General features: G+C 39.8%; 1 protein-coding gene across 21 annotated transcripts in view; it reads left to right on the top strand.

The window, feature by feature from the left end:
* nav3 (neuron navigator 3) overlaps positions 1-27975 on the top strand; it is a 383327-nt gene that overhangs the window by 278811 nt on the left and 76541 nt on the right. For 16 of the 21 annotated variants that reach the window (XM_069520097.1, XM_069520098.1, XM_069520095.1 and 13 more), the window contains 4 exons: positions 3469-3643; positions 13425-13493; positions 19598-19740; positions 25019-26153. In XM_069520097.1, coding sequence (XP_069376198.1) covers positions 3469-3643; positions 13425-13493; positions 19598-19740; positions 25019-26153 — 1522 coding nt within the window. The other 5 variants (XM_069520086.1, XM_069520102.1, XM_069520103.1 and 2 more) reach the window with 5 other exon arrangements.

Genomic DNA, 27975 nt, shown 5'->3' with positions numbered 1-27975 from the left:
AATGTCTTGACTACTACTGGCTGGATTACCATACCATAAACATTTGGCACAAACATTCATGCCCCCAATTTTAATAATTCTGCTAATCCCTTTTTTAATTTTAAGATCAAATACTTAGCACTAACTAATTTCCGTCAGCCTTAGCAGATTAAATGTTTGCATGCTAACTAATGGAACTAATATAGTGAAAAGGTTTAACATTCTATCTACTTAAACATTAGCCTTCATTGGCTAGCCAGTCATTAGCTACACATACCCCCCCCGGTCATTTTATGAAGAAAAAAGTTCCACCTCCTCAATTGAAATTCACATACGACCTGTTAATACAGAAATATTTCAAAAGCAGCAAAGATTTTATGACCTGAAATGTGATAATTATACACAGGAAGTTCAGTCTACCATTTCAAAGCAGGTGTAAAGCTCTTAAACACACATTTCCTGCTGTTGATAATGGGCTTCAGCGAGGGGTCTCCTACAGCAGGTCATTAAAGCTTCTTTCCAGTGCAGGTTCTCTGAAACTGAATCTCTGCAGAACTCGCTCCTCTTGGTTGTAACAGACAACCTACAGTATGACCTGCTCACCACAATAGAGTGCCGGCCACTTGATCTCAGTTGGTGATTTTGGTTTTAAACAGGTCTGATTTCATTTGTCCACTTAAAACATGTGTGCTGTGTCAGCAAGAGGCTACACACTTGTTCTCTGAGCAGAAGGTCAGGCCCAGGGCAGGCATAAGGCTTAAAGTTCAAGTTTAGTTTAATGTCTTTACTATGTGGCTGCAAAAAATGGGCTGGGAATACTTAACAGTGAAACAATAGATCCTAATTGGGAGTCAAACAAAGAAATTAAAGGAATAAAACTAAACTTACTTGAAGAAGCTGATGAAAAGAGAAAACCAGTGAAGAAGAGACCCTGACTGGACATGTGTTGTCTGTGGATTAAACCCAACAACAGTTGATTAATTAGGTAAAGACAGAATATATAGTCCTTACGTGTCCACACAGTGTTTGTCTTTAACCTCGTATTGCTCAGCTGTGCCAGGACCTTTCCCTCACCTCCTCCAAATTGCTCTGTGACTCATCTAATAAGTAACCTCTCCAAATAAGAAAGAATGATTGAATGAAACCATGTCAACCACTTAAAAGGCCTCCAAAAGGAGAGGCACATTTTCATTGAGTGTGAGCCAAGAAGAAACACTTCTCCACCGCTCTGGAGTGGATAGAGTCCTGCAGCTTTCAGTGGATGAGAAGGCTGAGTTTGAATGTCTAATGGGAGATTTACCGAGATTTAACTTCTTCCAAAACTCATAGAAACATTATTCTGGAAGGATGGGTCATTGAGGGGATATTTGTGCCTGACGCTAGTGAGAAATCCTGAGATTGTTTCTGAGACTTTGGACATGACGTACACTAAATGCACACATTATAAGGAACCCTTATGCACCTGCTTATTCATGCAGTTACTTTGTCACTCCACACTGAGCAAAACATACATCTAGACCCTATGTATTTGTTTTAGAAATACTCAGCCTGGAACAACAATTATGCTTTGGTCAAAATCACTGACAAATCTTTGTTCATTCTGGTGTTTGACATTTTTATTGAATCATTTCATTGAAGCTACTGACCTGTATCTACACTATGTTATGTACTGCACTGCCGCCATGTGATTGGCTGATTGGATTTATCAAACTTGCTATTGAGGGTCTTAAGTGTGCCAAGAAATCACAAAGCATCAGTCGGGTGAGAGAAACCCTGTGTTTAAAAAAAATAACTAATTATTGCACCAAACATGGTCTAAATAAAAATCAATATCATGATGAAATGTTGAAAATTCGATTAAATTAGAAATGTATTTTGAATTTTTCGTCATGTTTCTTTACAAATAAATAGTTTGAACAAGATAGTTGCTGTCCCTGTTTGGTATAACCTTGGTGCAGGCCTACACTTTGCTAAGCATTCAAAGGCATCAAACACATAAATGGGCTGTTCTCTAGCTCACCCTGACCTGGAAGGCAGCTTCCCTTTGGGGACGGATGAAAGATTTTTATTCTCTTGTCCTCATGAGTGTAATTTTTATAAATTTTAACAGTTTCAGTCCAGAGCAGCTCTCTGGTTGGCTGATTCTGCAACGTCGTCTCTCTAGAGCACAGGAAACACTGTTGTTCAGACCCTCTCTGAGGTCCAGTATAAATTACCACCTCTGGGTGTTAGAAAATGGAAAACAACCCCCAAGAGATTAATCTTCTCCAACTTCCCCACTCCCCAAACAGCCCGGCCATAGATGACTGTAGGAGAATGTTTGAGCCTCACCAGATTGAAAAATGGAGCAAAAAGCCCTGCGTCAGCCGCTGCCATCCCTCTGTGTGCCAGCTCTCACTGAGGGTTTGATATGAAAAGTCCATTTCACAAATGGGTGCTTTAGCCTCAGTGATCAATTTTTCCTACTCTGTGGTGTGACTGCAGAATCCCATCTCGGCTACGTGTGCAGGAGTCTGTGAGAGACGCATTTGTTTGAGTTTTGTCTGAGATGAACTGGGGAACTGTTGAGGATAAGTTGAATACTCAGGACAAAGCTACCAGTGATCAGGAACTTTTTGCTGCTGCCAGCACAGTACATTTAAAAGTTAACTTATTCTGCAGGGCTGGAGTTTCTTGGAGATGTGATACCCCAAACATGAATATAAACATGAATGTAATTCAATCTGCTTCATTTCCAATATCAAATAATTTGGTTTATTGCATTTCATCCTTTTATTTTTCCTCTATCCGGGCTGTTGTTTTCTAGTTTATTTCATTTTAACTGTACTTTGAATAGAGAAATGCAACTCAGCTGTTTTTGTGTTTTTCTATTTTCAACCATTTAAATAATAATACACAATATTTTTCACTACTGTCTATGTGCAACCACAACGCCTGTAAATACACTATCACTTCCTATTCTCATGGCAAAAGCAGAACTGAAAATAAAGATCCTGTTTTAAAGATTTGGCAAACCCAAGATCCCATAGTTATCTACACTCCTACATCACACAGCTGTTTGTTAGCTCATGTATGAGAGCAGATGCTTAAGTCTGAATACACAACAACTGTTTGTTCTCGTCAGATTAAGTGTTTCTTCATGCAGAATATGATTAAATAACTTCACAGTAAAGGCCAGAACTCTGAATAATATATAATGTGTATCAATTTCTACACTAAGCCAGTGTATAATTGCTCTTATGAAACTGTTACGCTTCTTGCACAACAGCTGCACTTGAGCTTTATCCCACAAATGATTTCTAACAGTAAAATACACGATGAAAGGTCTTGAAGATATGAATTTTTCACACACAGGACACTGCTTTGGTTCTCAACAACTAATTTTCATTTGAAAAAAATATTGTTTTCCAAGAAAATGAGCAGGGGTGTCGTGTGGATTCATATGACAGGGTCAAACATTTTCTTTTGTCCATGGTTTTGTCCCTCCAGAGATCAGGAATGGCAACTTAAAGAGCATCCTGGGCCTCTTCTTCATCCTGTCGCGCTACAAGCAGCAGCAGCAACAGCAGCAGCAGTACTACCAGTCCCTGGTGGAGCTCAGCCAGCAGACCAGCAGCACCGCGCCATCTGCCAGCACCCACAAGACACAGGAGATGCAGTCCAGGTATGTTACACCGTAGAAACTTTATATATCTAATGGCTCGAGGCGTGGGTCTGATTTTAGGCAGAGGTAGTCTGGAGGTCAGGGAGGAAAGCTTTGTCACTGGTTTGAATTAGTTTGCCAATTATTTTTTCGGATGCAGAGGTCAGCTGGTTTATTGCTTTTGGAGGCTTAATTGGGTCCAGTTAGAGCTGTTGTAAACAGGAAATTGATGGATATGACCGTCTTTCAGTGGAAATAAATAACAGCCTTCACGGAAAGATGTTCCTCATTAAATGCTCTAAAGGATTTTGCTGCATCAGCTTTTTGAGATAGTACTTTTAATGCAGCCCTTGCGTGTAGTTGTTGGAGATATGCTTATTCCCACTTTGGTTGAGAGATAAATTACAGGATTAAAACCACACTCATGATGATTGTCCATCAGATATTAAAGTACAGCCTCTGTTTGAAGGTCACAAGATCTACCTACCAGCATCGTACATGTAATTTCCCAAAAAATAATACAAATTTAACAGATTAAATAAATCCGACAATGGTTACTGAGCTTTAGAGATCACTGCTTCTCCCCATTTTCCAGTAAAAATTAAGCTAAACTAGCACGCTACTGCCTGCAGCTTCAACAGATTAGTATCAATCTTCTCATCTCGCTCTCCATCAACAAGTGAATAAAGGGGTTTTCCTAAAAAGCAAAACTTATTTCCAAATAATATCAGTTCAAAAAATCTACGGTGCAAACAACAGTTACATGACAATGGAGATTTTATTGCCAGTAGAAGTTTCTGGGTCAAGAAAAGGTAATGAAGAGTTTAAAATTAAATGTGCACTCTAACTTCAAGCTTCAGTTAGTTTTCCTCACTTCAGTTACCTCTGCCAAGGAGGTTATGTTTTCACCCCTGACTGTTTGTTTGTCGGTTGATTGGTTTAATGGTTGCCAGCAATATTAAGCAAAAACTACTGAATAGATTTCCACACAACTTGGTGGAAGGACTGGACATGGGCCAAGAAAGAACCATTTGATTTTGGCACGAATTTTTCTCTTTCTTTCATATTGTGCGAGCTCATCAAATTCCCAGGGAACACCAATGAATGAAAATCAATGAATCTTGATTAAATATATCAGGCATATTTATATTGGACTAATATTAATGAATGTATGCAAGTTGGTGCAGATCCAACTAAAGATCGAGTGAACTTAAATGCAGTTTTATAAAGGGGACTGTTGGGCCTTGCAGGAGCCATGCATGCTTTATTAAGTGCCACTCTAGTCAGTATAAAGCTCATGTTTATTTATTTTTACAAAGATAGGCCTGAGAGCAGCATCTAAAGGAAGGCCTGACATACCACACATTAGCAGCATTCCCCCTTACTAGGTCAAGTTACAGCTCTGTTTGGCCATGCTGCGTGTGTGTGTCTGTGTGTGCACGTGAAAATCAACGCAATAAGAGCAGATAGTCTCAGCACTTGCCTGGACAGTATGTAAGTAAGATGATATTGTCGAGAGCTTTAGCCTTTCTCTGTTTGGACGGGCTAGGAAAAGATGGCCGTGCAGTCAATGTGTGACATGTATGTGTGTGTGCGTGTAGGAGGGTCATCAAGGGCACAGCTGCCCCCCATTCCCACCCTCATCCCCTCCCACCCCCACGGCAACAGCAACAGGTGGAGAACACACTCACACAAATATACACACACCAAACAGCAAATTTCTAAGAACACCGCTGCATCGGTCTAGCCCAGCAAAAATGCCATATGATACACACACACACACACACACACACACACACTCATGACGTCTTTCCAGAAGCTAGTTTTTACCTATCGCCTTGGACTCATTTTTATGGAAGAAATTCATGAGGGGACATCTCTGTGAAGTGGCTCAGTTAATTTTCAAAAAGACCCTGTGTCCTCTCTGTTCACTGCTCCAGTAATGTCTCACTGCCCTGGGCTGATAAGTTAATCACCTCTGAGGCCATAGTTAAGGTCAGAGAATCAGTCCATGTCTGTCAGTGATTAAATAAGCCATTAATCTGTGAGTTTTTGCAGACGTCTGGTCTATTCAGTCTCAAAATGTCTGGAAAAATGTGAGGACTTGATTTGATCATTTTAAAATGGGGAAATTTATGAAAAAAGTTTTTAATATGATCGCACTTATTGCATGAAGAATAGTCAAACAGGCTCTTCCCAGAGCCAGCGTTGCCTCACTGCCCTGGGGGACCCCTGGAAAAATAGCCACTGTAACAATGTTATTATTTTTTATAAGCCATCAACCTGCCAATTAGAAAATATGAATGTGTGTGTGTTTGTGTGTGCGCATGTGTGTGTGTGTGTGTGTGTGTGTGTGTGTGTGTGTAATGGACGCAGAATGAGCCAGGCGATCATGAGTGTGTGAGTCAGACACAGATGATTTGCCACCGTGTGTTGCATCCCATGCTCTACTTGATGTTGCTCGCAAAACACAGGAAACTATTATCGACTTGTTATGTTTTATGTGGAGCTCTTACATTGCTGTACATATTGTACTGTAAGTTTTATATAGAAATCTTAAGATGCACAGGGCATTTATATTTTAATGCAGTTGAAATAATATATAACTTTCCTGTTGATATTTAGCTCATTTAGCTCAGAATATATGTAGTTTTAATACATAGCTGGAGCAAGCTGATACAGTATCAGACATGTGAATAAGAGTCTGTTCCAACCTTTCTGTGATTTGAGAGCAAATCAAAATCAAATGGCAAGACCACAGGCAGAGGGGTTCATATTTGTGTTGTACAATTTCTACCTTATTTTTTACAGTCTTGTTATTAAGAAACTGGAAAATACAAATAACAAATATTCTTTATCCAACAAATCTCAAATGATCTCAAAAGACTCAATGAGAAATTCTAAACTAAAGGATTTAGGTTTTAGTTCATTATTGGACTCATATTTGATCAGAGCCCATCCCTATGATAACATGTTAGTTTAGGTACAAGAGTTAGATAGATCTCATGTCAACAATCTGGAACAGAGACACTTTTCTCATCGTCACATTAACTGACCAGGCCCTGCACATAATGTGTGTTAGGAAGGAGCACTGGGCAATTTGCCTCTGCTTTTACTTTTCACACTAACATGTGAAACATATAGATGAGGACATTAAGTTCAGTGTGTCATAAAGCCTTTTGGCTTCTTGGAACTGATGCATTTCAGAGCTGTATTAGATACAGACAAATGCATGTAAGACACATAAATGTCAAACAGTGTTGCTCATAAACTGCATCATAGATCTATGGATGTGTCTTGTAGTATCTAGACTCTATGAAATTGATTTATATCTATTGTTTATATGTTTGATGCTTCATGTCTGCCTCAAACAAAGCAGGCTCCTCTTCCGTTTCACCCACAACTCAAAACACTGAGAGGTAATTAAATCTATTGATATAAATCTTTTCTTATTCTAATTTTCCACCAAGATGAATTCCTGTAAGCTCCAGTTAACCCTGAATATTAAACATTTCTGAGTATCTTTGTAAAAAAATAAGAGAAGCCAGAAGAGTGTTTAATATTAAAACCCTAACCCTTTTAAATAATCAAATTAACTTTCTCATAGATTTACACAGACAAAGAAGCACGTTCTCACACACTGTCACACTTGAACACATTTGGACTACTGCACATCTACAGTTGTGGTATGGGGAGCTTTCAATAGACAGCACCTGCTGGCCTTACTGGTGTCTCTGGGTAAGGGATTGGGATGTGTGTGACTGTGTGTCCAAGGGGAACTCCCCATTGGACAGAGTGCGACAAGCCGGAGCCACGAGAGGTTTTCAGAGCTCTAGAAGGCAGGGGGGCCCGCGCCTAGCAGAGCGCAACAAACCCTCCCTCTTTAACTCACCATGTCCCGGGGTGAACAAGTTGACCCCCTGGTCCGGCGCTCCTCACGCCTGCCCCTGCCCACCGCCGTGTCTCGCGACAGGAAGAGCCGTTTGCCTTATGGGAGAGCCAGCAGCCTCATCAAGCCTGACTCGTCTCCAAGGTACTAATCTCACTTGAGCAGTGTGCGTGAGTGGCAGCATACGGGGGACAGAGTTTGGATTATTTTGGAAATCACATGGTGCTATGAGGAGAATGGATTAGTGTCATTGGCATCATGAACTGGTAAATAGTTTGGTTCTACATTTTTGGTGTTATCATTTTAGTTTGTAAGATGCTTACTGCCGATAGACAAGCATTTATTAGTCCTGCCAACAGCTTGTCCGACGAGTGACAGTAAGATGTTTCATGCTGTATGTTTGTTCAACTAAAACCTTTTTTTGTTGAGAAAAACACAATTTACAACATTGACTTTTCTACTGAAATGTAAAAAAAGTATGGCATGCTTATTAGTTTAAACACTGGAAACTGCTTATGCTTATCTTTTCTTGGTATGAGATTTGTATTTTGTAATTAATGCCTGTTGTCTCTAACAAGAAATGTTGGGAGTACCATTGTGTATTGATCGTGCTACAAAAAATCTTTGAGAAGAAGTGGAAATCATTGTTTAGAAACCGCAGACACATTTGTTGGAATGCTTAGCCCCTACTGACAGTCTATGTTGGTTTCTTTTAAACATGCTAAAGAACATTTACTTTCCTGCAACTGAGCAGTGACTGAGCCTCAACTGTAAAACATTGTGATATGAATCACATTTGTAACAGTCACTGATAATTAGTGTTGTTTTGCAGATAGGGTCAAAAGATTAGAGACAATGGGTTGTTTGTTTTGAAGGGTAAAGAAAAACTACTTATTTGGAAATTCAGGTTGAATGTGGTCTATTGGTACATGAATAATTGTGCCATATATATATATTAAAAGAGTTATTTGTAACTGCCCACCTTGTCTATACTGACCAGAAACACATCCCTCTCTAAAGTACTTTCAATGTAAGTGATGGAGGACAAAATCCACAGTGCTTGTTCTGAGTGGAGGTAGTTTTGATTCTCATCGGACTCTCTATGATGTTATAGCAGCCCGAGTAGAGACAAATCAAGCAGGTGTCTTCCAAAGTCTCCTTCAATCTGAGCAGCAGCAGAGACAGGAACGCAAACACCGTAAATTGCAACATACCTTGAATAAATAATTTAGACACATGTAGACACAATGTACACTTAAAAAAGGACTGTTGCTCCAAGAGGGGACCACTTGTTGCTCAGGAAATGCCACATTTCAACAGTTTACAGTAGATATTAATTTGATTATATCACAAGAGCAAATGTGACTTTGCAGTATGTGTGTGTCTGCATTAAAGCAGCATTAGCGGAATCATTTTTGTGCTGATTGGGCCTTTAAAGGACCAAATTGGATGTGAAGGTCAAATGACATATCATTACCTGCTGTCATCATGAGTGCTTGAGTGCCCGAGACCCCACCATTTTGGATCTAAAACCCATCAGTGTGTGTCTGACCTCAGAGCTGAGGCCACAGTCAGGCTGAAACTGACATTACTCACACTTGTTGGGACAGCAATTGTGTCAGGGACTGTTAAATGGAGGCTGCGTTGATGTATGTTGTATTTGATCAAAAATGACAAACTGTTCCACAACCACTTCCACCCTTTTCCTTCTCCTGGATCCTCTCTGTCTCTTTTTTCCACATTGGAAAGATCTTAAAAGTTGTGGGTTGGACTCTCTTCCACTACTTTTATGTTTTATTTAATTTTCATTGAGTTGGAGGTAGGGAAGGAGGTCAGGATGGGACTTATGGTGGAAAAATGGGCCTCACAGTTATCCTGATTTATTTTGAACTGTCATTTACAAGTGTTAGTTGCCCCTACATAACCTCCACAGACTTATTCTGCACTTCTGCAGGCTTTGTTGCCTTTAAACGCTTGTTCCTCCATGCCGACAAGGTTAAACTCGCACTATAGTTATTAACAATAAGAGAGAAGAAACAAAAAGAAAACAGGATTACTTAGAAATGAATGTCATGCATGCATTAAAGCGCAAATGTTTTTCCATCAAAACTCTGTCTAAAGGCATTTTAGAGTGCGGCTGGCTCCATTAATCTCTGTCACAGCTTGTCTCTCCTATGTGCTGAGTGCTATTTAGGGTATTTAATAAAGCACAAAAATACTACAGGGAGCTGAAATGGGGTATGGGTTGGGAGGGGGTTTTGGGAACATATTTAGTTGTCAGACACCATTAGGCGACGTGTCATGTATCATATAGTTCATTAATAACGTGATCCAAAGGTGTTTGCTGCTATAATAGGAAACTGCCCTGAACTCACTTCCTCTGGGTTCTGCTGTCTGCTGTGGAGCTCGTTAGAATAACATAACATCATAAAAACCTGCAAGGTCAATTAGAAATGTACAATGACACTGCAACTCATGATAGGTGGTTTAAAAGGGAAGCTTATTGTCCACAGAGAAAGATATAAATAGTGAAAGTGTGTCTGTGTGTGCGTGTGTTTGTGTGAGTGGATCTGTAGCACTTGTGAGATTAGGAAACCTAGAGACACTGAAGACAACTAATTAAACCCATTAAGCTTCCTTGAGGGGCATTTGATGGGTTTTGTGATTCTACTTAATTATAAAATTCATGCTGCCTTTAACTTACGATGGTAATAATGTGGGAAGTCGTTTAAGTGTATAAGTCATTGGATCATTTCTGCTAGGCATTGGCTACATGCTAATATTATTGTTACTGTCAATGGATCACAATTTAGCAAGCAGGTAACGTGATACAGAAAATACACATGCACAATGAAAAAAGGAAATGGTTAGGTTGTTATTAATATAAAAAAAAGTTTCCTTGGGTGTATTAAACTCTATCTGACTAAAATTACATTATATTAACCATATATAGAACATTTTACTATTATACATCACAACTTGTAAACTTGAGTTTTTTGAATAGGTTTTAAAGATGTGTAGCAAGATCATGAATATTGCAGTGAGGGTGAATTTGTTATAATATGTTTATTGAGTTTTCAACATAGTAAAAAAATACGGAGTACATAACATCAGAAAAATCAATATATCAAATATGCTTATACACATACATGATGAGCAACCTAAGTTAAACTAATTGAAAATAATGGTTTAAACCACACACACAAGAGAATGGAGAAAAAATGCAACTAATATTTAAAAAACAAAACATATATACACACTTCTATACAGAAGACAACTTTACAATTCCCTCATTGCATACTGTATATTGCACCATCTCATATACACCAGAGATTCAAGAGAATTCCATTGCAGAAGTGATTATTACATTATCCCAGATTCATCCAACATATGAGATGAATCCCTCTTCCTAAGATAATTAATAAATGTGCAGGGTCCATGTATACAGACTGTATTTGTGAACATGGTAAACCCTATTAAAATGCAGCATCATTCAGTATAATCATTGAAATTCCCTAAGGAAGGCCTAAAGCCTATACGTCCCAGTCTTGCCCTTACAATACTTCTGCGTTAAAGGATATAATGCTTGAATCAGGATGAGATTTTATAAATGTCATAGTCTTATACTGAACCCTAGGCCCCAGAATGCTGTGTGTCCATTCCTTTATGATAAATATATTGAATTAACTTAAATATATATATTTTTGAATTTTTATTCAAAACATAATTTGCTTGTATCGTTTGTTCTCTACAAGTCTGTGTGCTGGAAGCCTTTTTATTTACTTTTGAATGGTCACGATGTCAGCTGAACGCATGAAACTGTCTGATTTCCAAACTTGTCAGGGTTTGTTTATGTTAATGTTTCATGCAACGTCGAGGAAAGAGGACGTGATGCCTGCAGTGCGTCATTCTGACCGACCAGTATAGGTTGTTTATTGTCTCTGTCCACTTTCACTCACCAACGTCAAGCCGGCAGCCCACAACCTGCAGAACAGAGAACAAGTTGTTCCCCTGTTGTCAGAGGAGAAGAGCGTCTAAACAGGCGGCTGGTGTTTGGTGCTTCCTCTCCTCCGCTCACTGCAGAGGACACTTTAAAGATGGTTTCACTGCTCCGCTTCTTCTCTGTGGCTCCTTCCTCAAGAGTATAGCTCAGTGGAAACCCCACGCTTGTGTCTGTTCAGCCTGTTGAAGGTACGAGTTTGTCTCCGCAACTAGTTTTTTATTTATGTGTCAAGGCGAAGAGATATTTCATGGTTGCAGTTGTATTTAAAACTACTTAAAAGAGGACTTTGTGTGTATAAGATTCTTAATTCTCTGGCTGCATTTTGTCGGACATTGATTGGGTTAGCTGAAAAGATACATGTCGATTTAAACTAACGTGATATGAATGAATGTGAAACTGCTATTGAAAGTCGACCTTCTGGTGACGTTCTCCATTATTCATGTTTTGGTATTCATTGATTATTCTGTGATTCATAAGTAATTTTCTTTATTTATTTCTGTAACCCTACAAATATAGATTAACATCTAGCTAATATAGCCTATGCTAACAAATAATGTTAGCATAGAGTAACTAATCTTGCTACAATTTTGCCACCATTATACAGTATTTTGGTTGAACTTTTTACACGTATCCTATATTTAGCTACACTTTGTGTATTTGAGCTTTACTTCATAAATTGTAACCACTTATATGATTATGCTTACATTTTACTAGCTAAGTAGCAGTTAGCCTGAGCATCCCTTTGCTTACCGTGTGGTTTTACTTGCTAAGCAACATATGGGTCACACAATATGTCTTCTAGGCATTTATAGCTTCCAGCAAAACATGATCACGTACATACTGTATTTATAGATGGTACAGAGGCTCACTGTCTGTATACAGTCTGCTCAACCAGTTTACAACATGTGAGAAACACTCACATGGTTTGTAAGTCATACAGTTCACACAGGTAATCACACTCCGGACATTTACACACAACCGTGACACCTGTGCTGTGTCCGAACTCGCCCACTCACTTCTTATTCCCTATTTCACTTCGCTAAGTATTAGTACTTTAAGGTAAAAAACCATGTTGAATGATCATCTTTAAATGTAAAATGAAACTTCTTAAACTTCTATTTACATTTAAACGACAGGTTGGGCTATAACTGCTGCTCTCGCTCCTCTTCGCCACAAGTGCATTGCATGATGGTATATATTTCTCAGTCAACTACCTTTCACGATGCACTGCGGGAAGAACAAGTGCACTATACAGGGTATAAAAAACTTCACTAAACATTCAGACACCACTACAAAATGGCAAACTCACTATGTACTATATAGAGTATAGTGAGTGAGCCCTGCTCTTTGACTTCGTAATGTTTACTAAAGCTACCTCTTTGTTCATAAAGCACGCTACGAGTAGCTCAGCTCCTTCCTGCCAAACATGAATGCAGCAGGCCAACTGTGGCGGTCCAACTTGATTCCCGTCTCAATGACTAAGAGTGAGTGTTGGGTAATAAACTGCGACATGACTGGTGCTGTGGGCATTTCCTAAGCCTCTGCAGCGTGTGTAGTGTGTTCTGGGGTTTTCTTCAAACACTGCCACCACAAAATTAATCAAGTAAGATTTTCTGGCCTTTTTATGTCAGCGGCCCTATAAATGGAAGTTAGTCATATGTGTGTGGTAGTAAACATGTGTGGGCCATCGTGTGAAAGAAAAAAACAAAGAAATATCCACTGCTGTGCTTCAGTTGGTACCATATGATTCTTCTTCTGTCCCTGGTTATCTCTTTATTTTTCTCTTCCTGCCTTTACCTGAATGGTTCCATTCACTCACAAAATTACATTAAGACCTGGATTAAGCCCATCTAATTCCTCATCTAACTGAGTTAACAGCCTGTCTGTCATCTTCTCTGCTCTCTCCTCAGTCTCACAGCACGATATGCAAGTCCTCCGGGCCACAGTGGATTAGGGTCACCACAGAAGAAGAACACAAGGTAAATATGGCCATAAAAGGTCATCAAACTATTTTATTTTTGCACCAATGCAACATAATACGACCCCTATTGTTTCAAGTTCTTCATACAAGCCCTTCAGTCTCTAATTTAAAAGAGCTTTTTTACATGCACCTGTGCCCTCGCAGCTCAGTCCATTTTGTATTATCTTTGATATTCTGTTACCCTTCAGGAGGTCAGAGGTTAAAGGTCAGGGTCAGCTACAGAACAGCTGATGGGGATTCAGTGTTTTGCTAAAGGATACCTCAGCAGGGTGTTGCTGTATTTAATGGCATCTTACACCAGTGCCTCACAGTGAAAGGACAGTCTCTCGCATTGTGCCAGATGTATATTATAATGTTCCCTGGCACCTTTTCAGCCTTGGATTTATCAGCCTAATTAAACTAACCTTTTCAGTTTTTAACTCCTGTCGTGTTTCCTAGGGGATTCAAATCCTTTGTTGGGTTGTTTTTGCTTGATGAAATTGTTTCTACTCATATACATCAAGGCTGGTTTAGTCAAAATGATACATGTTTTATTCCAAAAGTGATTTTAGAGAATTTATTTCTGTGCAGGTCCATGTGAGCAAGTAAGCAAGGATTGATCATTACAATAATTACAGTAAATGAAAACCTCCTATTTGGCATTAATCATAGTTGAACAGGTGAAGATGTAATTTTCTGTCTTCATTTCAGTGCTTCTACTACTTTATCAGTGTTGTTCTCTGCATTGTGTCCTTTGAGAATATCCATTTGACACATATTGGCAAAGGATCTGCTGCTAAATATTCACCAAGCTTTGAATAGCACTCTTTGTGTAACTATGAGTCAGGGAATGGCAGGCTTCAACTGCTCCAAGATGTCGTGTGCATACACACAAACCGAGCTACAAACTGTCTGTGATGTGTCTTGGCTCTTAGATACACACACAGATTTGAGCATATGCATACAGTAGACGTACTGTACACGTGTATATAAACAAAACCACACAGATACAATAGCCGATACACAAATGTTCATTCATACTAGAGCATATGCATTCGCAATTCTGCCCACACATACAGTATGTGCACACCCCAGAGTCCAGTTGTCTGATGCTTGCAGCATTTGTTCCAGCTCAGAAGCAGTGGGAACCAGCGTGCTGGCAAATAATTCCTCTCCAGCCGCCACTGAGAAATGGCAAAAATGCTGCAGCCAGCAGCTCCAGCCCTAAGGGTGGTAATTTGCCCTCTCACATCTCCTCACTGCTGCAGAAATAGCTCCTTAATTCCAGCACACTTATGAAGATTTGGACACAACACACAAACAAAAGGGAAACTTTGTTAGAGGTCAGTGAGCTACGTAAGGGTCCCTCTTGCCTTGTAATCTTTTCTCTGTCAGTATGAGCCCCCTCCTCTCCTATCACTAAAGCAAGAAAGTTGTATCAGTTCTAAAATGGGGCAACATTTGTTTGATCTCTCATATGCTGTGCTGAATGTAGTAGTAAGTGTTTCCCTCAAGGCAAGTTTCAGGAGTTTTTATGTTTCTTCTATTTTATTTGACATTCTGCTCGTTAGCCAGAGCTAGAGGAGCTGTCCTATTTTCAACGGTAACTGCACTTCCTATGACTTGTTTCGGTCAGTCCTAACAGGTGCTGAAACATATCCACTGTGTTGTATTTTTGATTTGGACTCACATGACCTTCACAGGGGAAGTGCTCTTTGCTATAATTGTCCTTCTCTGTTCTTACATACATACATACATGAAGAAATAGCTAAACAGCTTTTATTATGTTCTGCCATTACAGTGTGAGCAGCAGAGTTGTTCCATTCATTTTTGAGTTCCCTATAATGGTTCACTTCACGTCTTTGATTCTTATTTTATTTCCCCTGTGAATACCCAAGCAGTATTTGTCTTTGATAAGGACATTTAACCCAAATTACAGAGGAAGAGTTTTACTTGTATAATTAAAATGATTTGTTTATATCTGCGAACAAGATGCTTTGGCCTCACTTTCAGGGAGCTGTCATGTCTTCTATCTTTATAGAAGCTATAACTTATAAGTAGAAACACTGTACCTTTAAGCAGCTTTTAAAGGACCATAGCACTGTGTTAGTTTTATCTCCTGAAGTAGAAATCAAATCTTACAGTTCCATGCATTGATTTCCATTCAATTCTATACAAACTCAAATATCAGACTCTTGAAACTTGAATTGCGTTACCCATTATTGTGATTTTTTTTGTTAAGAGTCTGCTAATTGATTTTCATTAAACACAAAATGTAATTACTGACCCCCTGGAACCTTCCAAATACAACTCCATATTTTGTAAAATGGATAGCTATGATGTAAAATGTATGTTTTGTAGATAACAAGCCAAAACATTGTTATGGCTTTATCCGTTGCAGCAGGTAGTGATGTTTGACAGCTTTCCTGCCCACTTGTACTTTCTTTAAACTCTTTTACTAATCCTGAGGTGGCTTTGGCTTTGCCGTGAAGGTGATTCTGCAGATGTTCTCGTAAGATGATGTAGGTACTGGTTTGAATGCCCAGACTCATTGCCTAGAGCTTGGCAGGGGAAATGAATAGGAGAAGCTCTCTATTCTGCAAGAACTATTACTTATAGCTGGTGACTGACGGGCTGAATAATGTGATGTCCAGCTCCTCTCTTCTCCTGCCAGGATGCAGATCCTTCCTGTGGCAGTTACACTTTACAGAGTCTGTCCTTAAACAAAATCACTGTCTGGAATTTACATCATATTTCCTCTACAGCTCCATTCTGCTGATGCATTATCAAACATGTATTTTGGAAGATGAAAGAATTGGATGATGAAAGAGACTACCTCTGATTTCCATCTGAATTGCCTCAATCTCTCACCCATTTTCCGACTGTTTATCTTTCATTTTCTCTCGTCTGGGTTTGCAGCTATTGTTCTCCGAGTCTTTCCCTCTCTGCATCTTTTTCTTTCTCACTTCTATCCTTTGTTCTTTCCATTCATCTTTTTTTTTTCCTTCTTTTAATCTTATTATCTGATATTCTCTTGTATTCTTCTCCCGGCTGCTTGTACCTGAAAGCTCACAGCGCTAAAGCTTCTGTTATCAGTTCATTCGTGTGGGGGTCGTTGAGGTGAGTTGTGTCAGCAATTAGCTCTGGGCTGGATCACCCAGAGCACCTATAATCTCAGTGTTTCTAGACACTGTGCTGGCTGCAGTCTGTTATCACCACATACAGTTGGATGTGAAAAATTCAAAGGAACTTATTGTGCAGGACTGGTACATTTAGCTCCTTAATGTCATGGTTTTGCACTTTGGCACATTTTGTTTTTTGCACAATTGTCTGAATAAAACAATGTTTGCATTTCTCAGCACATGAACTGTCTTAGTAGGCAGTTCAGCTCAGACTTCATGCTGTGCAGGTTGCATAATCGCTGAGTCGTGTTCTATTTTTAAGAGAGACACCCTAAGTAAACTTGATTTTTTTCTTGCAATCACATACAATTCAAGTCATTCTTCCTCAAAAGAAGAAGTGTTGACTTTTCATTGCATTGTTTAAAAGCACATACTAAATGCATAATTTAATATTCCTGTTAAAGGTTTTTTTTTTGGGGGGGGGGGGGGGGTTCTTTGTCTAATTCGAGGTTCTAAGGACAGAGGGAGTTGTTGTGCTGAGAATAAGTTTGAAGCAATTTGAGATACAGATGCAGCATTGTTTGTCACAGGGTCATTGCAGGAGGGGCCTCTTTTTTAACACTTTTGGGATTTTTTTTATTTGGACTTGTCTCCATTATAAAATATATCCCAGATCCATGTGGTTGCACAGGGAAGATCAGCAGCTTTTAATTACTAACCTACATTTTAAAGTGTTGGAAGGATTCTCCAGGGAAATTAAAAGCAAGGTTTGCTCCCTGACTTTGAACTTCCAGTATTGATTCGGTCACTCAGTAGCTTTTCTTATTAGTTGCATGATGCCCTGGTCTTGACTGATGTTCTCATATCCACCCAACACATCAAATCAGTGTGACAAGTGTGTATAGGAAGCTATTTCTATGTATTCAAATATGTTTTTAACTCATGTGACAAGTCGATCTGTCCTCCTATCTGTTTATTTTCATTAAGTTAAGTTAAGGCCTGAAAGACAAAATGCAGCATATGAAATGAGTTTTGACCACTTCAGGGTTTCATCAACATAGAAAAAACTTTCCCCTCCGACATCTCGGCTCCATCTGCGTTACAGACACGAGTGACATATTCAGCATGGCGAATCGATTAGCTTGGTCAAAGGACATCACGACAGCTTTCAGGCAGGAAAACAGACAGAGAGCAAATCATTAGAATCTGTTCAAGGTTTCATCTTCTCCTCTTTATATTGAACAAGACCAGGCTGAAAGAATGGAAACAGCCACAACACTCACCCTACTTTGTGTGTGTCTTAAGTTTCCTACAGTTTCTCAGCTCTGAGTCTGAGAGATGATTTCGTGTTGTGCTGCTCTTCACTTTTTATATACATTTCCAATAGATTCTTCCTGACTGAGATTGTCAAAGACAAAAGATTATATTTTATGCCACCAGAACAATTTCCTAAAAATCGCATCTAACCCTAATTGCGATGATTACTGATGGTAGAAATAGATCTAAGTTGTCAAATATCTTGTCATGCTTCTCGAACCAGCTGCCAGGTTGGTTTTTGAAACTATTTATTAACCAACAGATGGGTGAGAGCATCTGGCAAATTGCACTGAAGCTGCAGTTTAGTAAGTTGTTGCACAATAAAAGCAGGTTTTTGATGATATAATGATTTTAGCACTGTCCTGAGAATAGTGAAAATCCTCCAGCAGCAGCCTGACAAATCAACATTTGACTCTTGCAGCTTTGGCTCTGTCGAGAGAAAACGGTGTTAATATGTGCATGCGTGCTTGTGTGTGTGTATGTGAGTAACTGACTGACTGAAAACACAATCCTCGCTGCAGGTCTGTTTGTTGGCTTCGCTTCACGCACATGTCAGAAGAATTGTTGTGTTGCAGTGTACTTTATCCATCATATCACTCAAACATTGATTTTGTTTTTGTCATTTTCACCCCCATTACATGTAGTAGGAAATAAAACGTGCATCTTTGTGCATTATCTGTTCCTTACTGCTCCTCCATTGTCCATTTTTAACACACTAAGGAACACGCACACACAAAGAGATTCCCTTGATTTATCTTCACGATCTATCACTGACACTATCCTGAGCTCAGGCTTTGTATTCATGACACAACGGCATGACTTCTTCAACATTCTTCACCTTCCTAACTGTTTGGTATACGTTCACTGCAGCCAAGCTTCACTCTCAGTCCCTGCTGGTTTTCTAAAATTCAAAGGATGCATTAATTGTACACTGACAGTCACTTGTCCTTATAAAAACATACATTTTTGAAGTAATTTTATTGATTTTGGTCCTAATTCGCAGTCTTGTGTCTGTACATAAATGCTTGTTAGTTTTAGTTGGAGCTAATATGAGTTCAAAAGCCTGAATTACATAAATCAACTGAAAATCTTTTTTAATTTTTTTTGTCACAAATTCCTGCTCAGTCTTATTTCTCTGCATGGTTCAATAAGGAGGTTCTATCTGGGACCTAAGAAAATTACATAACTGGATGTAGAAAGAAGTTGAAGAAGCTGAACTTTAGGGTCCTGTGAAATCACTTGAAGGGTACACTTGAGGGGTGGAATGGAAAAGAGTAATAGTTACAGCAACCACTAACTCTTGTGATGCAGATAGTAGACTAGAAAAGATGTGAACTTATCCTTGAAATCATGGACATTTGTCAGCATAGATTTCCTGTAACAGAGAAAGGTCTTAATTTATTAAAAAACCTTGCCTGAAGCAAAGATGTCTTAAAAGCAGAAAAAGTAAATCTCAGGTGAGTAGAGGAAAAGAATTACAATGTCTCTGGACAACTAACATTCTCATGTCATGATGGCAAATGAAAAATGGTTTCATCCTCCTGCTGCTGACTGTTAACATGACTATTAACATGTTTCTGACCCCAGTGCTGCTCTTGATTCAAGAGTTTGTTCACCTAAAGCTATTTTTATGAATAGAATTTCAACACTTAAACTCTTCCCTTTCTGCACTGACCCCTTGCAGGTTACCGGGGCCCTCCAGGGTACCTGCTGCAGGCAGCGGGGCCTCCAGGAGCCCTGGCTCATCCAACCTCAACCGTCGGAGCCAGAGTTTCAACAGCATTGACAAGAGCAAGCCTCTTCAATATGCCAGTGGCAACGACAGAGGTAAGGACTCAGTTTACTTCATTTATCATCAACACACACAACAGAATACTTACAGTATCTGACATTATGCCATATTTTATTTGAGTCAGTAGAGTTTGATGGTCGAGAGGGGCATTTTACATTCTCCATCCCAGCCACTTGATGGCACCACTGACTCAGAGAGTTTGAGCAGAGGAGCTCACCTCACCAGCCTTAACCATCTGCTGAATCATGCTCAACTCTTTATTCCAAGTGACTTATACTGGAAGCCATTAAACGGAGGCGGCGGCAAATTTTTCACAGCATGGCAACAGCCATTTGAGAGATGACCTGAGGGGGTAAATTCAGGCAGCTGCTCTGTCAAGCACGATGAGGCTAATGAGAGTGATTATGTTTTTTAGAAGGAGTCTGCAGCCACTGTGAGTTAGTGTGTGAATAATTTTTATTTTAGGTTAAATTGACTATTCCCAAGTAAATAGCTGTAATGGTAAGTATTTTTGTTGTGAAGAGTAATTATATTGACTAACAATGTTTTAATTACTTAACTTTTTTTTTGTTTTTACTTGCTCATGCATCAAATTGTAATAGCTTTTTCCCTTTGGCTCCTTTACATGATTTATCATGACGTATTGGTTCATACAGTGATTATAATTCAAAAGATTTAAAATGCCTCACAGTCATTTTAATAATTACCTTTTTGAACTGATTGAGCAGCTTATATTTGTTGATCACAAAAATGATAGGAAGCTACGTATTTCCCTATTTCCACATACAGCTATAACTACACATGTTCTTCTATTGATATCAGCATTGGTATTAATATCTACACCACACATGTACCAACATAATGAACATCTTATCCTCATCATCCATGTGTAATTATTTTTCTGGTCTCCGTCTCTCTTATAATTGTCAAGTTAAAACGATTTCATAATTCAACAACATTCAACCTTTATTTAAATAATGTTTTGCACATTGAATATTTAAGACTGCACTAGTTCCCGGACCATTCCCACAGTGCAGTTGGGCTGTGCCAGTAGAAGAACTTTCAGTTTGCAGAGATAAGACAGCAGGTGTTGGCAGGGAAAACAAAACCATGTTAAGGTCTAAAAGTAAAGAGGAAAAAACTGAAAAATCTATTGTGTGAAAATGTCAGCGATGCAGCCAGAAGCTTCTGGGCAAACGGAGTTAGCAGACAGAGAAACAGATACTGGAAGTGTTAGCCACCAGCCATTGCATTCCTCTTTGAGAGTTTATTCTGTCTCTTACAGGTAGTTTCATTTTCCCCAGTTATGTTATCTATCTTCTTATTTACTGTTACATCCTTTATCTTGATGCTTTTCAAGCTCCTGCTTTTTTTTTTAAGTTCTGCTTTTATCACATACATGAATCATCATCAAGGTTGTGTTATTGTGTAATATGCAGCTCATAGTGAGTAGACAGGGATATAAATGCATACAAATTCATTATTATCTGAACAAACAGATCCTCAAACACCTATGTAATGCATCATGTTAAGTGTTCAGGCCTGTGATGGAAGAAATGCCAGTACATTCAATTGTTCATGCAGTAAGTACATTTGTTGTGCAGTGAAGGATAACTGCAATTGTTGCGTGACTCGATGGTCTGAAGTTCAGACAGTTCCAACAAGGGTTTCTTAGATTCGTATTAAAGATCCTTCAGTTGTTAATCTGAACCTCCTCACACTGCACATGCAAAATGTTATTCTTATAATGAAGTATGGCTCAGTGAGCTATTATGGCCTATGTTGGTTTCTATAGCCTTCACCCTTTCAATGATAAACACGTAAACAACTTAACAGTCATCTGGGCCTTTGGATTTTAAAGAAAAATCATTTAGTATGGCAAAATCCAATTCATTTACGTTTCCTCACTTTTAAATCAGAATTATTTTTATTGGCTTGATTAATTTAGGTTGAATGTTTTTTTTTTATATTTTGTTTTTACAGTCATAAGATAAAGACATAAAAAGATACAGATACATATAGTGCATGTGTGTTGCACCTCTAATGGATGCAGATGCCAACTGGTTTCACCTGTACAGGGGATTTTGTGTATTACATTTACATTTCGGGCATTTAGCAGACGCTTCTGTCCAAAGCGACTTACAACAACTTTATATGTAGGCATATGCATCCCCACAGGGAAGAAGTGATCACATTGGTGTTGTTTTGTGTCTCAGCTGTCACACACTGAAGCTCTAACCAGAGGGAATAAGAACCGAAAGGGCACCAGGACCTTTGCATAATTCTTGTTACCATGCAACAATCTAATTGGCTTCACCCGAATTAAACTGAAGCATCAAAAGGAGAAGTTTTCTGTCATTAGACTGAAGTACACAAAAGAAAGTATGTGATTTGCACTGCTTGTTTTGAAAGATGAGGATGAGCATCCAACTGTGAAGGTGAAACTGCTGACTACATGTAGCAAGGTAACAATATGTCATATATCATCTCTGTGAAGGTAATGTAATGTGGGGAGCAGAAAAGGTTTTCATTTAGCGTGTCATGAAATACATCCTTAAAAACAACAGAGATTGGATAAGAACAAAGTTCAGGACAAACATACTTGGGGTTTAACTGACCAGTAGATACAAGAGCATGAATGTGTGTGTCAAACAGACAGATTTTATTAAAATCTGGCATTATGCTTCAGGGTGCATGTGTATGATCTGATTGCAAACAGCATGTACACATTGTATTTGTGTGTGTGTGCGTGTATTTGTTAGCAGAGGGTCGAGGGTCCTCGGCCACTGAGGCAAAAAAAGATAAGATGAGTGAGTTGCCATGGCAACAGCGAATCACTACACAGTGAAGAATGTGGTGGCACTGTTGAACAGCCTCTGGCGTGGGGAAAAGGGAGCGGCTAAAAGGAAGGAGGGTCTCTGAGGATGGGGTTAATTGACCGGTCAACAAACAGACATACACTCTCAGACACACACTGGAGATCACTGTAACCTCTTTCATTCACATTCATAAACTGCCTGGAGGGCTACTGTAGAGGGGTAATACAGAGGACACACAAACACACATTTTGAAAGACAAGAATAGATGCTCTCTCATGCACATGTATATTGGTGATGGCTGTCTAGACACACGCAGACATACCAAATAATTTACATACATCAGCTGATTTGTAAGTTTACCAGGTGTCTATTGACTAAGACTAAATCATTGTTAGCAGCTACCTCTGCTGGTCGGAGATCAGATTTTCAATTTTCTTTTTTTATCTGATGGCATGAGTGTGTTTTACAAATATACTTTCACGTTTCATGTTTGGATATAAAGTAGATATTCATAATTTCTAAAATATCAATTATCAATGCCTCCAAAATGTAGATACTGTATTCATTGAATGTACATGTACAATGTGTTTTTTAGTCAGTTGATTAGCTGACGCTTTGTTCTTAAAACTGTTGACTAATATCATTCAGTGGCCAGTTGGCTTTGTTTGATTGTTTTCTGATTTAATGTATTCATTCATCAGATTGCCATCCCCATTAGCAGCAGTAGCTTTCTGCTGATTGGCCATGCACAGACGTAAAATGCAATAATAAAAAAATTGCAGCAGTGTCACAAAAATAATAGCTGCATGTCTGGAATGAAAATGTTTGGAGGCAAATAAATGCTCTGGCTATTGTTGGACACTTGCCACCTGGTACCAGATTCCATTTTACACAATTCCATGCATAGAAAAGTCTTACGATGTTATTGTCATAGCCTGACAGATTGCACTTTTCACTCCACAGCTGAGACGCTGCTGAGGCATGATTTCAGGGTTTACAGAACGTTTTTAGTAGTGAAAGTTGGTTAAAGTGTTTGGCCCCCCCTCGCCTGCCTGAAGGGGCTTTAAATTGAAGTGACTCACAGTCAGCTGCACCCGGCTCACTGTGCTGACTGACACCCAGACAGGCCGTTGGTCTAATGGTGCATAATTTCATGCTCTTACTGCATCTCCTCGCTCTCTATTCCCGCCCCATCTCAAATTCTTCATTTTCCCAAAGATGAGTTATTTCCACCTGCATGTCTTACGTTGTCTCTCTGTTCCTCTCGATGTATGAAGCCAATACTATACCTATGTGTCAGGTTGATAGACAGAAGTAGAAGGAGGGAAAGAGTCATGCTGATCAACTCAGTCTCAGTCAAGCAGTTAAAGTGTGGTGTGTTTAAAGGCTGAGCAGAATCTTTGTGAAGACAAACCAGCTTATTTAGAAAGCACAGTGTGAGATTTATAGTAAGCCAAATGTAGATGACAGACATGGCAGGAAGGAACATTTGATCAAATAAACAGGACTTATGGTCACGGCCAAGCAGGTAGGGCGGTAAGTAAGCAAGCAAGTCCATTAAATACAAATTTCTCCATTGTGGGACCAATAACGCATCTTATCATATCTTATATAAACACCATGACATATCATACCAACCACAAGTAAGAACAAGAAGAAATCTATATTTGTATGGCGATTAAATATTTATGTCTTACATCAAATATGTTATTTTAACCATTTTTTATTTGAGTTTGCTTTGTTCACTTTTCCTAGTTCGGAAAAGTTCACTTCTCTCTTGCTACTACACTTGCTATCTAGCTATGGACATTTTCTTCCATGTTAATATAGTGTGTGTGATTTCTTTTGTTGCCACGGCTACAACATTATAACCACTGTTATCCACCTGCAAACATGACAGGACATGTCTGTAGAGGGGTTTAATTCAGGATAGGAAGGTACAGCACATTGAGTGCTAACGCCTCCAGACACCGGTGAAATAATAACAGTGAAATCTTTTCTTTAACCCCAACCTGGTTCCATGAATTGAGAAATACGCCGGTAACTGTACACCGCACTGAAACCCTCTGGAGGCTTGCTTGATGTTGGAGCTCAGTGTGTGTAAAACTATAGTGGAAGTCAGCAGAGTATTGAGATGTGACTTCTGAAAATTATATCTCTCACTCCTAATAAAATCACAAGGACTAAAAGCCAAATTTGGAGCGTTTGCTCCAATTTTTTGGGTTGCTTGAAAAATTCTTATCAGTGGTGAATTCACTGCAATGAATATAAGTATATGTTAAAATGTTCCTAGATTCAATTCTAATCGCAGTAATTACAGTAAACTTCAGGGAATTTGATGAATGTTTACAAGTGCATATGTTATTTAGTTATTTAAATTGGAAATATATTAAGGAACATTTAACGGCTGTCTTGTATTGGATGTTTTAGAACCTCTTTAATTAATTTTCTCTGTCTTTCTGTTTGTCCATTTGTTTCTTCTACGTTGGTTCAGAAGCTGTGAGGGGCATTCCAGTGCCCAGCGGGATGAACGGAAGCGGTATTGGTGGGACAGTTCCCACCAGCCTCAGTGGGCAGCAGCTGGCCTCTGCCATCCCCTCACCCTCCGCTGGCAAGACTTGGCGCAGCAAGTCCATGAACCTCAAGCACAGCGCCACTTCGTCCATGCTGGCAAGCCCCACGCACTCACCCTCCACCACCCCTTCACCTCAGGCCACAGAGGGACTTCAACCACATGGAAGAGATGGATCAAAAGTTGGGTCCACTGTCAGTGGTGGACCACAGAGGTCGATGCTGGAGAAGTTCCGCCTGATAAACCCTAGATCGGCATCGCGAGCATCACCGTCTGTGGCAGAGATGGCTCTGCAGGAGGAGGATGACCTGTCAGAGTATGGTGAGGATGGACTGACACCCACAGGGTCAGTGTGCAGTAGCGGCAGTAGCAGTGCTACGGCCAAGCAAATGCCTACTAAGACCCCCGCATCGTCCCTCACTGCATCTGGCAAGACTTCCTCAGCTTCTTCCTCCTCACTTTCAAAAGCTTCTCCCAACGGCAGTAGATCTGTGGCCTCGTCCAAAGACAAGGAGGAAAAAAGCAAGTCTGGGAAATCTTCCAAGGATAGCTCTCCCCCCAAAGATGACCGTGAGTCATTTGTGGACTCCAGCAAGAAGACCTCCAAAATTGCCAGCCTCATCCCCAAGGGAGGGAAGCCATCAGCAGGCAAGAAAGATGGTGGTGCTTCTAGTGGCATCCCGAAGTCAGGACTCAAAGCTCCCTCAGCAACAACGGCAAAGCCTCAGGGTCAGTCCCAGACCCAAAGTCAGGCCACCTTAAACAGCAGCGGCAACATGCGCGGAGGAGACGGAGAGCGGGGCAGGCTGACAAAAGGAGGGCAGGGTGGGAGTTTCTACATACAGCGTTCCAGCGTTGGGGGCCCAGAAGGAAAACGGACCAGCATGACTTCCTCCACCAGCACATCAGCCCTGTCTGGGTCAAGTGGGATTCTGGCAGGAGGAGGTGGAGGGGGTGGAGGTGGAGGAGCGCTGGGAGGGAATGGAGTAGTTCAGCTTCCTCAGCAGCAGCAGCACAACCATCCCAATACTGCCACAGTGGCCCCGTTCATGTACAGGTGAGACGTGCGGTATATCATCCACAGAAAACACTATACTTCTCCATGATATTTTCCCCAGATATGTCAATATATTGACCATTTATTCTGAGAATCATACCTTACACATTCAGACACACATGCTTACAGTCACTCATACACTTCCTACTGAAATCCTGGAGTCCTCCCAGTGATCAGCTGGTGCTCCCCACCGTGCATCTTGCTCTCGCCTCCACATCTCTTCACAGTCATTACTGAATAAATAAGTATCCAGTGCCTGCTGCTTGCAGGAGCCTATTATTTAACTGTCTGAGTTTCATCTTTTATGTGAGAATCCAAACATTGGCGGTTCAGGAACTCATGCCCTTGCTCTTCATTCAACCGTAGCTGTTTTGATGCATGCAGCTGTTGCATCGTTCCCTGACGTTAGGATAATCAGAAGTAAAAGAATTGGGTAAATCTGCCCAGCAGTGCTGTTTTTTTTCTTACGACAGCAGAGGTAATCCAGGAGGAACCGCCAAAGTCTCTGCGATGCCTTTGTGCTGGGAGAGAGAGAGAGAGCTAGGAATCCCATTAAACAAGGCTTAATCCTTTGCCCCTTCTCCCCCTCTCTCTTCTATCTTCTCTGTTGTGCACAGTCAGCTCTGCCAGATTCAGCGGTGGCTCCTTCAAGCGTTAGCATTACTTTAATCTCACATATTTAGCAAGTTAAAACTGCTGCTGGTATCATTGCGGGGCAGATAGTGTTTGATAGTTATGAAGATGGGAACCTAAACTGAAACTGTTAAGACACAGGCAGCCCACTCAATGAGCGAAACATAAACACTGAGTGATGGGAAAAAATTGGATGTACCATCTGTCATCCACAGTGCTGTCCCTGAAGTATTTTGCTGCATGAGCTGGAGTTTAGCACTCACTGCTGTCAGTAATTCAAACTAGACAGTCCAAATTTGGTCAATGAGACTGGAGTTAAGCAAACAGCAACCACTGCTTCTGCTCTCAAACATCTGCCTCCTTTTAATTTTATGAGTAACACTTAAAAATTCTAAAACAGTTCAACCATCACTTAGGGCAATCAATTTACTTTGAATTTGTAGTAAGGCGAGCTGTTTTTTGTGGCCATTATAAAACTTGTACATCATTATTGAACATGTGTTTTTTGAGTATATCAGTCGGACATCAGAGTCAAAAGACAGTTGGGATGTCAGCAACCCTGACACATACAGATTAAGTTTTTGCTATTTAAAGAGTTTTCACTATTAAATTTCTTTGTGAGACTTTGTTAGGTCGTTGGGGGGATGGCTGGTGTACACAAATGTATGTTTTTGTAATCTATGGAGTGCTGACATGTTTACTGACTCTGTTTTAAGAGAATATAGGCACTGCTCTTTTTTTTAAAGGCAAAGCAACTGTCTGAACATCAGAGTCTGTATTTTTTCTGTACTCACATCATCTGCACATCATATCAGTCATCAAAGAATTATTCCTGAAGGGAGAAACAAAACTCTCAGAGTGGTGCAAGCTTGTTAGTGGCCGGTCAAGTGTCAAAGTTATACCCTCAAAATGAATGTGCAGATTCACTTCACCTCATCATGTAAATCCACTAATCAATAGGATTCATTGAAATCAACCACTTTTTTTTAAATTGAAATGCTGGTGTGACCATACATTTACATAATAATTTACACATATTATAGAATCTTGCCTTTAATGTGCATGGTCATTGTTATTGGTTAATTGTTCTTCATGCAGAATTAAGAAAGTATGATCCCCATGTTGTATTTACAGTTTGTTTTTGCCTTTGCAGTGCATTTCCATATTACCCCATTTTACCTTTCACCAC

This window comes from Paralichthys olivaceus, chromosome 23, assembly GCF_024713975.1.
Source record: "Paralichthys olivaceus isolate ysfri-2021 chromosome 23, ASM2471397v2, whole genome shotgun sequence".
Classification (NCBI taxonomy): Eukaryota; Metazoa; Chordata; class Actinopteri; order Pleuronectiformes; family Paralichthyidae; genus Paralichthys; species Paralichthys olivaceus.
The sequence above is the reverse complement of the archived record's forward strand: the minus strand, read 5'-3'. Positions and strand labels throughout refer to the sequence as shown.